We start from the raw sequence: 14,983 nt of genomic DNA on the forward strand, positions 1-14,983 counted from the left end.
ACTTGTGGTGAAGGCAAGATTCTTCGACCAAATGGATCATCATGGGTGTATAAACAGGAGCTTTCGAAGACTGTGCTACTCAGGTAAAATTGCGTTCTTTATGTTTTCTCCGTAATATTCTTGGCCTTTCTGGTTCATGATCGTGGTCTTCTCTCCGGTATTCCATTTGATATGTGAAATATCTCTGTCCGTTCTTTGTGTGTTCAAACAGATCCATCTTCTGGTGTTTCTGATTGTATGTCAGGCTTCTCACTTTGCTCTCGGTTTACTCTCAATCGAAAGTTTACGCATCTATCTTCTATTATGTATGTGGTGTATAGAGCCCTCCTACTTCTCTCAAGATAACGTTGAAAAGTAGCTATCACGGTTATATACAGAACCGAAGGGGTAAACCCTTTCAATATCTATGTCTCACAGGATGTTCGTAAGAAAAATGATGAATGACCCTACGGCAAGCCCCAGCCGGGAATAAAAAGGCGGACAGCCTGTCGAGCCCTGTGTCACCACAACGATGCTGATCGATGCTACAGCTGTAGTTTGGTCAGAACAATAATCGTTGATGCTGTGGTCTTGTAAAGAATACTCACGAAATGAGGGCGTCGCTTCGAAATCTGAGCTTGAGCTTTGAGTGTGACCCAATCCAGGGAGACTGTAGGTCGGTGAGACGGCCGGATTGCCGTACTGTCCAACTGAAAGGCTCGGCGCGACAACAGAGTCGCCGTAGGACACCCCACTCCACTCCGCTCCAGCCAGTAAAGAGTTTTGTCCTGATCCATTCGCCTCGCCCGATGCTGGCCTTGGGTCCGGACCCGGACCTGGAGTGAGATTTGACCCAGCTGCGGAATCCAGAGTAGGTGCTGCAACGGGTGCCGCAGTAGAAGCAAAGCCAGCCCCAGCGTCATCGCCATCTTGCGAGGGGGAAGCCCCAAGTGAACCGCTCATGTTGATTTCGTAGCTCTTTGCCCCGGGTGGCGCAGGGAATGGCCCCGATATGCCCGTGATATATGCAGCGTTTGGCACCGGGTAAGTAATTGTGGCCGTGACCGGCTTGTCGCCGCACGTCGTGCAGGTCTGTACTTCGGCCGTGAAGCCGAGTGGCACTGACAACGAAACTACGGTAGGCTTCGCCTCAACCCCGCTGTACGTCTCTGTCACCGCATATACTTGACGCGAGAGGCCGGTGGAGCAAAATGAATCGTAGGTCGTCGTATACGCTATGGTATGAGCGCAGGCGTCGCATCCACAAGAGTTGCAGCTAGGAGCTTGTATTTGCACCGTGATCGGCTCATTCTGGGCTGCTGGCTTTTGTACGAAAGGTCTGACACAATGGCCGTTGCAAAACGAGGGGGTCTCGAACGTGAAGGCGAATCATTGTGTGATTATGGCAGTTCGCCATGTCAGCGTGATGTTCTCCGGTGCCGCAAAAACGGCGGCGGCGGAAGTGATGGCGGCTGCGGGTATCCAACGATGTCCTTGCATGATGTGTGCTTCGTATTGTACTTATAATGGCGGAGAAAAAGTTGGCGGTTGTGCTTATAACCTGGGCGTAAATCCGATGTGCCAGCAGCGTATGTATGCCTCTAGGCTGACGTGCAATGGTGGCGAAGCAACGCGGTATATGCCTTTCGAAGATGGACCCCTTGGTGAGCGCAGTTGTGATGGGCAGGGGGCAAGCTAAAGCATAGATTTGTGGCGCTTCCCCAATGATATACAATCTTCACGACGGGTGAGATCCGGCACCCAGACTACCCGGGAACTCACCTGTTTCGCAATGTCTCACAGATGAGAGACACGTTGTTGTTTACATATTGCATAAGAGTGCTAGTGCAACGGGAATGGCAAAAAAACTCGTTTCTCTAATTTCAGCGTACATACTTTCCTGTCTCCCTGTCCGGATTTCAGCCCTTCCTTCTCCTAACATGCCCAAACGCAAATCGATCGAGACAGATATGCAAATGTCTCTTTGCCAAAGGGGCAGCGATGTTTTTCATCGGCCCGAGACTTCACATAAGCCATTTGCACTGCCCCTCCCGGTCCAGCTCAGTCGCCATTAGAGTCTTCTTCAATGACCGTATCGGCGTCAATTGCCGCGTCCACAGGTTCCGGGATCTTTGCAACGTCCGCCGGGTCAGAAGACACATCGCCCGCGCTATCTACAAACCCACGTATCCCAGGATCTTCGATACCAACCGAGTCCGTGCCAACCAAGTCCATACCAGCCAGCTCCTGACATCGTCGACGGCTGCTGAAGTCACGTCCTATGTGGCCTCTATGACGGTTGCGATCTCCGAATTATCTGGCTCTTTTGCCATCACGACGTCGCCACCCGTTTCTACAACATCAGTAATACCTGGTAATCGATTGATATTCCTCATTGCTCCAGCTCCACCCGAGAGAACGAAGCGCATACGCAAACGAGATCTCGGCGGCTTCATCAGTACTGGATTGGATGAGAATCCGCCAACTTGCGACCAAGCCAGCGTCTTCATCTTAAATGACGCACAAGAGCTCTTTACAAGGGGTATTCCACTGTACTACGATGTTGGATATTCCTTCAGACAGCTCCGAAGCACAAGCAATCCCCCAGCTGGAGCGGCCACGAGAGGTTTCGCGACTGCCAATGGCCTGCTCGTCTTCCAAAATCCGGCGCTACCTAATGGGGAAGCAAGCTTCTATCAGAACGCCATCAGTGGCCAGGTGTATATTATTTTCACATCTGGCCCCTCAAGTTGCGTAGCGGTCAATATCGTTACTTATGGAGACAAGTTATCTCATTCTGTGAACTAGTTGAAATTACTCCCTAGATAAGTACCTACCTTATGTTTGTAATATTTCCGAACAGCCGATCAGAACCTTTCTGGTAGCCAGTCAACTCCGGTACCAGTCAGTACGGAAGCAATTCAAACAACAAGGCCACCCATCACCGACTTAAATACCCAGATCAGCCAGATATCGGTGGCAACCTCGAGTTTCAGCTGAGCTCCCAGCAAGTTCCCACAAGTGACCGGTTGCCAACGGCCAGCTCGACTCTAGCAAGTGAGGCTCAGATCAGCTCGACGACATTCCGTACGCTGTCTCTATTCTTCCCCAACACCACCTTACAGGACTCCTCACTTGCTAGAACATCGGCCCAGACTACTCCCCTGACACCAGTTCCGAGCAGTCGCTCTTCAAGCATTCTGGCCCCTATTTCAAGCCAAGGACCTTTCTCATCAATCTTCAACTCAGCCATGTTTCAGACACCGACTTCCGCACCAGTATTTCCAAGCTTAGTTTCATCCTCTTCTCAATTCTCTGTCCCAATTACATCTACATCAACTCTGCCATTATCTTCTACAGCGCCACCAACGATGTCATCATTGTCATCATCTATTCTCTCATCAACGATATCTTCTGCAGAGTCTGCGACCTCAGCCTCGATATTGTCCTCGTCTATTCCCATATCAGCGCTACCTTCAATGACTCGGTCCACGACGCCAACAACATCGTCTGTCATCCCATTGACATCATCTTCTTCAACATTCACATCTACGTCATCTTCAGTATTATCCTCCTCCCAGACGACAGCTACTTCTTCTACTTCACCTATGTCAAAACGCAGTTGTTTCACGTCATCAGTAGTTTCATCGAGCAGTTCGACCACAGAGACGTCTTCATCTGGCTCGTAACAGCCCTTCATTCTCTCCCACAGTCACAACCACCTCCACTACATCTTCCAGCAGCTCCTCCAGCGGTTCTTCTAGTAGCTCATCTAATATCTCTTCTAGTAGCTGTTCTAGAAGCTCTGTTAGAAGCTCTTCTAGCAGTTCATCATCAGCCCACCCCACCGTCAGCGCATGCCCTGCCACGGTTCAATGCAACCCAGCTCAAGCTTCAGCTCAGTGCAGCTCAACAGGGCCTCAGGCAGTTAGACTTTCCAACCCTACCCGGCTCTCTGAGAACGACCACGACGACGGATACGCAACTGTAACCCTGCCGTTTTCAATAGGTGTAAACGGCTCTTGTAGCTCGGTCGTTTATGTCAGCATCAACGGTTTCATCTCCATCAGCAGCCCATCAATCGGCATCTATCCAATACGTGTACCGCCAGACGCGATGTCAAGAGTATCTATTTTGACGCCGAAACAAGACCTTATAGATCTCGGTAGTTCATATGGTTTATACTACCAGTTCTCCCACTCTTCTCGAACAACTGGTCGCCAAGTCACTTTCGAGTATGTCGTTGCTACTCCCGCTGCGTCGGGTGAAACTATCATTCTGCAACAACGTTCTATGAAAATCTTCCTGGCGTGGTCAGCATTGCCTACTATCAAGTCCCATACAAGGGTGCTAGCGCTAGCATCGGCATTCAAAATTTGGACAAGGGCCTAGCCTATCAGTATTCTTTTCAAACGGCTTCTGTTCATGATGGTACTTATATAGAGTTCGACACCAGCTCATGCAGTAGCACTGCCTATACCTGCGGTTACACATCTCCGGTGTGTTGAAGAGCTGGGATGAAGTTCATGATTGCTGTTTTATGTTCTGAGTTCCATTGTCAAATGGATACTCTTTCGCTGGCTATAGAGTTGAGTGTACATGCCTGCAAAACAATGAAATAGTGCAACTTGAGCTATTCATTTTGAGGGGAGGCGCATGTGAGATGTCCGCGGCAACTCTACATTGATTCTCGTTAATATTTCTCACCTCGGCCATCATACTTTGCATGTTCATGAGCAGACGTCTCGCTCTTGCAAGTGTCTTTCTTCGTACCTCTGGAAGCGGCAAACACGCCGACTCAATGACGGGCTGACGGCAGCTAAATGTTTTGGCCAGATTCTCTCGGCGCGCACGGTTGTTCTGAGAAACATCTAAGATGCGCCAGCTTATGGTGCCAAGTAGAATCTACTATACTTTCAACGAGAGAGTACCCAAGACTGTTTTACTAAGAAATCTCTCTCTCGATGATGCCTTGGACTTTGGAAGAAGAGATGAACAAACCTAAGAGCATAGGAGGACTTTTAGTGAATGTGCTCCCTCATTCCGCTCAATATGTGGGATCGGCATCTCAAATTACACGAGTCTTGGTGGGAATTGCAAACGACACTTACACCACCGTAAATCAATAAAATCTGCCTAGAAAGCCCATGGAGAAGTACTAAGTGTGGTAGATAATCTACTTGTGGAGAAATCCTTGTCATTACTCGCACATGGCGTGACGGCTTGATTGACTGAAGATCGCGGGAGGGTTGAAGATTTTCTGCCAAGTCGTGACAAGCTTCAGGTGAGGTGGGCCGCGTGAAGAAAAAGAGCTGCGATCTGCGAACGGCGATTGAGTTCTTGGAGAAAAGCCGATCACATAACCCAGATTTGCAACGCGTACCCACCGTACTGTGAAGATCTCAAGTTGCCGTGATTTACGTAGGTAAAAAATACGCACGTCAGACCACGCAATGGCGCGGAAAAATGCGTCGCAATGCCGTGTCAAATTGAATTCGCGCACAAGCCACTGAACCACCTCAGTTTGAGTCGCATTGCGCCCACAACCGCCCACTGCGGCGTATGGACAGGGGATGCATGATTTAAGGTAGGGTTTCGGAGACATGCCGTGCGTGTGTGCGCACGGGTGGGGGGCAGCACTGACGTTCCAGCGACCAACACCGGCAATCCGGCACATGGCGCGAGAAACTTTTTAATCAACGGCGATCGGGGCGGAAAGTCAATTCAACGTCACTCGATGAAAAAGGCTCGCGATGATAGTTTCCAGGAAGATTGTTTGCATTTATATGTACATGTACACACACTGTTTATACATGTTGTGAAGAAGCTAAAAGGTATTTACGGAATAGAAGAACCGCCCCACACTACCAAATCCAAGGTCAACCTTGGGGTGCCCGAATGTTCGAGAAGGGCGCGTCTGAAAGCGACGGCCGGGTAGTAAGAGTGGCCGGCGAGCTGCTGCTGCGAAAGAAACAAACAGCTTAGAGCTTGCCGTAGCCGGCAGAGGAGCTGCTGACGGAAGAAGCAGCAACGGCGTCGGGGATGTCCGCGCTGCCGAACTTGTTGAGGACGGAGCTGTCGGTGCCGGCGTAGGAGCCGGAGCTGGAGAAGCTGTTGGCCTGGCAGGAGCGGCCGAGCTTGGAGGAGCAGGTGGAGGCGTTGTCGGAGGTGATGGCGAGGTTGGCGCCGTCGCCGCCGGACTCGATGGGAGCAGCGACGTTCTTGAAGACGTTGCCCTCGAGCAGGACGTAGCCGCCGGAGGTGACCTCAAAGGCGTGGCCGGTGGAGGACTCGAAGACGTTGTTGACGGCGTGGACGAAGGAGTTGCCGTTGACCTTGGGGGCGCGGCCGCTGAAGTCGTGGAAGTAGTTGCCCTTCAGGGTGATGGTGTCGCTGCTGCCGGCGAAGTAGGCGTTCCAGTAGTGCTGGCCGTCGCAGGTGGCGGAGTAGTCGGACTTGCCGTCGAACTCGTTGTTGGTGACGGAGACGCGGCCAGAGGCGGAGGTGCCGAGGACGAGGTGCTGACGGCCGATCTTGGAGGTCTGGAGAGGGGATGTTAGTTTGGGAGTCGTGAGAAGAGCTTCAGGAAGAAACTTACGGTGACGTGGTCGATCCAGACAAGGTCGGTAGAGTCGAGAGTGATGGCGTCACCTCCCCAGACGTACTTGGGGTTGATGTTCTCGACCTTGATGTTCTGGATGATGACGTTCTTGGAGCCGGCGAGGCGGAGACCCTTGCCGACAATGACACCGGAAGAACCGCTACCGATGATCGACTTGTTGGAGCCGACCTTGATGGGGTTCAGGCCAGCCTTGCTGTAGGAGACGGAGACGGAGGGCGCAGAGCTCTGGTAGTTGGTGCACCAGTCGTCCTTGTTGATGGCGACCTGGCAGGCGGATCCGGTGCCCCAGGGAGCGCAGCCGGTCTCGGTGGCGGTGCCGTCGGCGTCGGTGAAGTCGAACGTCTTGGTGAGGACGATGACGCGGGCCGTGGAGTCGCCGAGGTACGAGACCAGCTCGTCGTTGGTGGTGGGGGTGACGGCGGTGGCAGAGCCTCCTCCGGTCACGTCGGCGGCGAAACCCTCAGGGGTGCCGGAGACAGAGACGGCGGCGGCTTGCTGGGCGATGGCCGCAGCGGCGATAAGGAAGGACTTGGCAAACATCTTGGTAGTTGGAAAAAAAGACTGAATAGGGCTGAACGAATGGAAAATGAGTGACTGGAGAATGAAAGACCAAGAGAGACGATCAGCAAGCGGCAAGAAGACGCGAGGTATTATACCACTGAGCCGTTGGCCCAAAACTGGGTCTTTTGGATTTTGGGATCATTCATCATTCCTCGTTGTCTCGATGGTCACAACCATGATGCCCCAAAATTGCCCATGTTTGCCCATGTCGCCCGTGTTGCTGCGCTGCAGTGGCCGCGTAGCTGTGGCCCCTGGCTCACTGCGGCGCGTAAACGACCATGGATTTGGATATATGAGAGGGTTCACTGCTCCACACGTAAAATCCAATGGAGCAGCCAACAGTTACTCGATCAGGAAACAATCGCTGGGGTTCCATGCCGGACCCCTGCTGCTCTAGGGGGTGGTCAAGGCGGTTGCTGGCACAGACGCAATCAATCCGCAGCCGATCGACGCAATAACGGAGAATGTGCTGTGTTGTGTTAATACTGCCAAGAACACCCGTTCCTTTAACGCGGGCCCATCCGCAAGCATACTGAGCCTCTCAGAAACGTCAAAACTTCCCACGATGCCTCTTTTGAGGCTCCAGTGTCACTTTCCAGCCGTGTTTAAACCCAACCCCTGACATCCCGTAAGCGGAGACAGGCCCCCACCACCCGAATCAAAGTCATCAAAATCAGTCCAGGCAACGTACGACGCGACCGAGCGAGCGAGGCTCTCGGATTCCCAGTCTGGCCCTCTATCCCCCATGCCCTTCACTCAAAGCAGAACACACGATGGGGCGGCCGGAGAAAGAGAGAGACAGTCGGTAGCGCCACCGCGGCAGTTGACAGTCACGCATGACACTATTCATAAACCTCCCGAGGGCAAGGGTTCAGAATCGTGGGGATTTTTTTTCGTCTGAAGCTACGCTCCATTCGGCTTGCCCCGACCGACGCAGGGAGGAACCCGCGGTCGGCGGCGCGGTAACATGTGTGATTTTGTGCTGGAGTGCAACATCGTTGGCGGACCCGGGATAAGCACTCAGCCGCATTTCGTTGGCTCGCTTCCCCTAACTGGATACGAACAGAGAGACTTCTGTGGCGCTTCTGCGGGTCCCGAAACAATGCAACCAGGAACATGATTTCCCCCTGAACAAAATCAACACGAGAGAGCAGAGCGTAAAGGAGGTCGTCCTCGTTGTACATTGATGGCCAGACCCGGCGGTAGGTGTACCTGATGTCACATTGCCCGCGTGGCAGGCGAGCATTGCTTGATTCATGCTGTGAACTCTGTCAAAGTTCGAATGGAATTTGCCAAGACTCTGGAAAACTCGGACTTGGCAACTTTAGATATTGCACATTTTGTCTGCTCGGGGTTGCAGCTCCCTCATTAGCGAGCCACAGTCCACTTCAACTCACCCGCATTTAATATGCGGAAAAGCATTCCCCGCCAATATATTGTCTTTCGGATTCAAACTCCTTCCATCGGCCGAGTATGCATTAACGAGGCGCTCACCGCAATGTCTAGGTGGTTCGTGAGACAGCTGAGCCGTCGTTGAGGCTAAAGAAGAAAGCTGCCATTTAATGCAAACAACTCTGAATAATAGCCGGTAGAACTTGGGTTAGCTTCTGTAAAGACGCGCAAGACCTCGTTCGACGATAGTAACTGACATCTCGGGCGGCCTTTAGATGCATCTAGACTGCGGTCAACTAAACCGCATGGTGAGCAGAAAACCGACCAACATGGCGATTTTACAGGACATCGCGGAAAACATTCTGCCCAGAACCCCACATGCCACGTAACGTCTCCCAAATATCTCAGGACCTTGCAACAATAACACACCTTAAAAATTGTAAGGACCTTTAGGACGCAGCTTTCCGAAGCATGTTAGAGAGCCGGATGCACGCCGAAAGTCTGTCGCGCCGCGATAAGATTAGCGCAATTAGGGTGAGCCCGCAGCGGGAAAACTGGCGGCGTTACGGGTTGGTTGGGATCCAGGAGTCTGGAGAAGGTGCCTGCTGACGGCATGTCACGAATGCTGATCGTCATCTGCAGGAACGGTTCGGCCCCCAATGACATTTGGCTGCAGTGCATCTTTTGGTGGACTCGCAGGCAGCGTTGAAAGATAACTGGAGCGATGCAATTTTTCCATATTAAAGACAGCGTAGGTTGTTGGAATAAAAGGGGTGCTCGCCTGAGCTTGCAATCAAGTATGCTATTTGCCTTGGCCCACGATACCATCTCAATAGATGGGCCATCATCTAGATGTCGTATTCATGAGCTTTCACCGACATTTTTGCGGGTTGTGAGAGGTCTTGTGTATTCATGAATCAAGCATTCTGACTCTCTTCAAAGCCGCCATTCACGAATCAGGATGTGTACTGCCGGCCAGTTGCCGGACGCAAAGTCCGACCGTTGTGAGCGGGCTCATCCCATGAGATGAGTCTCCAATCTTTGGACGTTGATGCTTGTCCTCACCTGGGATTTGGCCTCGAACTTTGGTCTCGGGAAACCTCCGTTGTGTTGCAGCCGCTCCTATCAAAGGACTCGGTAGCCCAAAATGAGGTCAGAAATGATGAGTAGTTTGTAAAACTCTCTGAGGGCGGACTAGGAACCATCATGTTATTTCGTACCGTGGTTATGTTGTGAGTGCGGCGAGTACGGCGAGTACGGGAAACTTTCCGTCTGATTGTACTTCACACACAATATGTGAGGAAGCCACAAAACACTGACAATGTGGCAAACGATGCATCTGATTGAAGATCCTGACGATGTAAGGAATGGAACTCTGTTCGAAAGCGACATCATTATCCGGCAGTTCCGTAGGCCGTCGCGCAACAGTGATTTGTCATCGACATCAAGGTACCCTCTTGAAATTGAGTCCATAAACTTCTCACCCTTTCTGATATGATCAAGAAACTCCAAGCTTTCAGGTGCGTGCGCCCCGTCTGGATAGCAATGACCGAACCACACTATGAAATGATGATAGGGAGGAAAGCGTAGAGGTGAGAAGTGCGAATGCTATGATGTGAGACGCAGAAGAACGCAACCGCTGTTCAAGATGCGACCATGATGTTTTGCACCGTCTATACTGTGAGTAGATCTAATCTTCTATCAACGAATCGCCCAAAATGCACAATGAAAAGATCAGAAGAGCACTAGAGAAGTGGCAGCGTTGATTTCTGGTCTCCTACATGGTTGCGCAATCCTAAAGTTCGAAATACTTGATTTTCCAAGTGTTCAGTTAGGTCTCCTTCATGATCCTTGACGCTTCACGTAACTGGTCCTTGAAATATCATTGAGGTTGTTCACCAGCTTGACACAGCACCTAGTCTGAGAACCCCAATAGTGTGCCGCAATCAAAGTCCTAATCGAATGCCTGAAATGACAGCTTTCTACGACAATTCGATCAGTAGGCCCTATGTCAGCGGAGTTTGATGAAAAGATGGTCAGCTGGGGATATCGATAGGTGTCACAGGAATCGCTTACGTCTCGATCCGGTGATTGAGGTGATATGTGAAAGGCTGGTGGAAAAGGCAAGCTGTGTGTTGGTAAATAGAATCTCGATATACCGGTCTATTCAAAAAGTCAGAGACAAAGTTAACTGAAAATAACTTGCAGTTCCGTTTGGTGAGGCTTGGCCGCGCAAAGCTTGAATCCCGTAAACTGGCTCCCATTTCCAGTACTGACGTTCCAACTAATATTGCATGGGAGACGCGTGACTTTGGTATTCTTTCGCTATCGAAACCGACGTATACATTATCGTATTGATACTTAGAATTTAAAAACAGCAAATATTAGCTAGGACCTCAAGCTGGCTGAATTTCGATGAAGGAAAGCTTTGTCCTCTTAGTCACCTCTCCGATGATGAAAAGATATTTTCAAAAGAGCACAGGCCTTGCAGACAGCACTAGAACCCACACAAGCAAACTACCAGACATCGCAAAGTGTTTGCTTTTACCTGTCGGCCTCCTGTTTCGATAGCAATATCTGTGCACTGATATGACGACCAAATACACCATCAAAAATTCATGAGCTATGTTGGATTGGCATTGCTCAGAAAGCGTGCGTCAAACGTTACTTGCGCGGACCGAAAGACAAAACGTCGAGAGTTATCTCGGGAGCGCAAATTTGAGAATTTGGCAAAAAAGCCGAACCGCCTCGGTCCCTGCGGATATCCCGGGGCAATCTTGGCGTTGAGGGCTCCGGAAAATCAGCGACGATCCACCTCCACATCCCGAGGCCGGGCCCGGAGGTGTTGCCTAAACGCGTCACCGGAAGGAAAGGAGAGAAGACCTCTACTAGTCACCGTACCCGCCTCTACATGCACCGACAAGTTGTGAGAGAACTTTCAGCTCAGCTCATGTGCAAGACGCCGGCATACTTAGATTGAAGCTGTTAACGCTTACGCCTGATAAGACATCTAAACCTTCAACCATAAGCCAATTTTCATTGTTTCGAGGAGCCTCCGACGTAAAATGGCTCGAAGCGCCCAGTTGGTGGGAATTGACCTCTACTTGTCTTCCCAGGGGGCATGCATACATATCAGATAGAACGCAACTAGAATCAGTGATGTGAGAAAAACTCGAGATTGGATTTCACGGTTTTAAGAAGAAGAAGAAGAAGGAGGAAAAAAAAACCGCATGTCAGTCTTATCAGTATGCCAGTTCACCGTTATCACCAAGTGATTTTCGGTTAGGGTGCCGAAATTGTGGACACGGCGATGGTGCAAGACCTGCATCGATGGCGTAGGATACAACGGTGAATAGAAGCGCCACCAACCATAGCTGTTTGCTGAATGCCGTCATAGCCTAAGTCCAAGAAACGAACAAGGGGACTACGGAGAACAACGTCGTTTGAAGAAGCTCTTTACCAAGTGAACATCATTGGCACTGTGTTCATACCACCCAATTGACACACCACAATACAGTGCGAACAGTCTATTGCGACTTATCACGAACAGACAGGCTTCAATGTGCCAATCAATATCGCCTCTCCACCGCAGCCCCATTGACGACACAACTCCCGCACGTCGCTATCGGCTCCTGCCGAAGAAGCGAAAGCTTCAATCGACGGTATTCGATCAGAGTTTGACGCCAGTGATATAAAATTCGACGTTCGCGCTTTCAGTATGGAGGTGTTCTTAGAGTTTGGACAAGCTTCGCGTCGTCACCCTCGTAGACAAGACAGCTTCAAGCTCAAGTGCCTCGTTGGAATTTGCCTTCTGCGCCCGACAATATGCGCATCTCGGGACTTTCCACCTGGGCGTTGACCGCCTCCGTCGTCAGCGCCGCCGGCAAGGGGCCCTTCCTCGAGCAGATTAATGACTCAACCTGGGTCATTGGAAATGATCTCTGGAATCTAACCCAGAGCGCGCTGTACGCGACCAAGCTTTACTGGACCGGCGTCCCGGGCGCCGATCTGGTGGGCTCGGCCGTCGGCCACTACGTCGGCTACGGTATGATTTGACGGCTTGCCTCCCTCCCCGATAACATTAAGCAACGCCCCCTCCCAACCCCCGGACCCATCGCAATTTGGGGCTTTTAATATCTGACGTATTGCTAGATGGCGAAAACAATCTCCAGTTCACCAATGCCACAATCGCATCCCGAGGCACAAACTACATTGACGTCAGCTTCTCCGCCGCTGCGGGCGACTTTCACTGGGTCATCTTCGACGACCTCAGCGGCGCGTATCAGTACTTTGTCAACCGGGCCTTGCCCGACATCAGCATCCTCCGGACCTTGTGGAGACTGGCGCCGGAGTACTTTCCGAACGGTCGCACGCATCTCAAGGACGAGCCCCTGCCCGACTTTTCGCTGTACGCAAACGCGACCAAGGTCCAAGACGAGACCTGGCAGTTGGCTGATGGGTCCTTTATCACCAAGTACGATTGGTCTAACGCCGTGAGGGATCGCGACTTCTATGGCATCTACGGCTCGGAGGCTGGGTCGTGGTACATCCACCCGACGACCGAGTACTACAACAGCGACCACTTGAGTCAGACTTTGACGGTGAGTGCGAGGTCGATCTGCCGTGTGAAAATCGTACGTTCTGACATTGCGGCAGATCCACAGAGAGTCAAAGACTGGGGACTCTGTCCAGCTGAATGTTGTTCAGGACACTTCGCACTTTCGTGTTGGACAGACTGTCGCTCAGCCGGTGGGCAAGGTCTGGGGTCCTTGGCTCTGGTATCTGGTGAGAGTTCCCATTGCATGATTACTGTTGTATTGCTAACAGGAGAAGAACAACGGCGACGTTGCCGATGCCGCGCAAAAGCACAAGGAGGAAGTCAAGCACGTCCCATACACATGGTTCAAGGACTCCGCCTACCATTCCCGCGGCGGTATTGAAGGAACTCTCACACTATCTGACGGCCGCCCTGCCTCCAACGCGGCTGTCTACCTCGGCGACTCCGACACCACGATCCGCCCCTCCATCCAAGGCACGAACTACTACTACACGACGTACACCAACGACAAGGGCCGCTTCACCTTCGACAACGTCCGCACTGGCTCGTACGCCGTCTATGCCTGGTCGAACGGCGGCAAGCTCGCCGATGTGTACACCAACTTCACCGCGCCCGTGACCGTCTCGAAGGACAAGACGGTGAACCTCGGCCAGCTCTCGTGGAAGATTCCCAGCAGCAAGCGTATCTTCCAGGTCGGCGAGTTCGACAAGAAGGCGACGGGGTTCAAGAACGGCGGTGTGCCGTACCAACATGGTGTGGCGGCCGACAGCCCTGCGAACCTGACGTTCGTCGTCGGTCAGTCCCAAGACTCGGATTGGTACTTTGCGTCGTCTGCCGTCGGGAAGTGGACGATCGAGTTTGATCTCCCTGCTGCAGATGTTGTCGCTAATCGGACTGCGCTTTTGAGCGTGTCGTTGGCTGGCTACTCGCAGAGCGCGGCGCTGGATATCGATGTCAATGGACAGGTCTATGGCTCGTTGAGCAAGGATGTCCTGACGAGTGATCCTGCGCTGTACCGCTCTGGAAAGATCAGCGGAGAGTGGAGATTCTTCCAGTACAAGATCGATACTGACGTCCTCAGGGCGGGAAAGAACACCGTTGGGTTCAGCGTTACGCGGTATACCCAGTGGAGAGGTTTTCTCTGGGACAGCATCATCCTCGAGTGGGTTTGAGATAAGAGAGGCACGATTATGAAGTGATCGCGGGGGGCTGCAAGGCGACAGATGAATATTGCACTAGGAAACAAACCAAACTTCCGTAGGGCCCTTGCTCGAGGTGTTATTGGCGGTAACGATAGTCAGAATCAAGCCCCTCCCTGAAGACAATTTTTTCCAACGCATGCTTCAAACCTTCCGTTTCCACATTGACTATCGAATACGACATATGAATTGAACTTGATTGATATTGTGCTTAGAAGTGGTTCGGACCTTTGACATCAACTGATTTCAACGACCATTGCAATTGAGCGGCCCATAGAGTGGTTGCGGATTTTGACTTTTTGATGCAAACCTCATGCAAAAGTATTGCATCAAGTTACACTGTAAGCAGGATGCACTGCACGATTAGTTGGGATAGTACCTTATTACAGCAGAGAGATGCGGCACGAAGATTCTGCGCGCGGCGCGCCTGATCTGCGGTCGCGAGCCCTCAATTCGCGCCCATATTAGCCGTGTTGTCTCGGCTGGGTACGGTAGAAAATATCATTATATTGTCAACTGTAGCAAAACAGCAAGAAAAAAAGGCCAAGTCAAACGAAAATGAAAGCAAGGATCAGTGGTTGGCTCTCTCAGGGCCGTTGTAGTCTACTCGACCATCATGCGTTAGTCCAACGGCTTTCAGCCGGTTTGAACCGATGTATTCTTATCGGCCCA

The 14,983-nt window shown here is 51.6% G+C and overlaps 2 protein-coding genes across 2 annotated transcripts; one reads left to right on the forward strand and one right to left on the reverse strand.

Annotated features, from left to right (window-relative positions):
- Positions 1 to 5,960: 5,960 nt before the first annotated feature.
- GCG54_00015068 (putative pectin lyase D) lies at positions 5,961 to 7,141 on the reverse strand (the record flags this gene model as incomplete). The annotated part of the gene is made up of 2 exons (XM_045414883.1): positions 5,961 to 6,521; positions 6,578 to 7,141. The coding sequence occupies 2 exons, from the start codon at positions 7,139 to 7,141 to the stop codon at positions 5,961 to 5,963; spliced, it is 1,125 nt and encodes a 374-aa protein (XP_045261005.1).
- Positions 7,142 to 12,322: 5,181 nt separating this feature from the next.
- Positions 12,323 to 14,284, forward strand: GCG54_00015069 (uncharacterized protein; the record flags this gene model as incomplete). Its single annotated transcript, XM_045414884.1, has 4 exons — positions 12,323 to 12,599; positions 12,707 to 13,155; positions 13,211 to 13,339; positions 13,388 to 14,284. Coding segments are annotated over 4 exons (1,752 nt in total), but the record flags the coding sequence as incomplete, so codon positions are not given.
- Between the last annotated feature and the right edge of the window lie 699 nt (positions 14,285 to 14,983).

Source organism: Colletotrichum gloeosporioides (assembly GCF_011800055.1).
Source record: "Colletotrichum gloeosporioides strain Lc1 chromosome Unknown consensus_66, whole genome shotgun sequence".
In the NCBI taxonomy this organism is placed as follows: Eukaryota; Fungi; Ascomycota; class Sordariomycetes; order Glomerellales; family Glomerellaceae; genus Colletotrichum; species Colletotrichum gloeosporioides.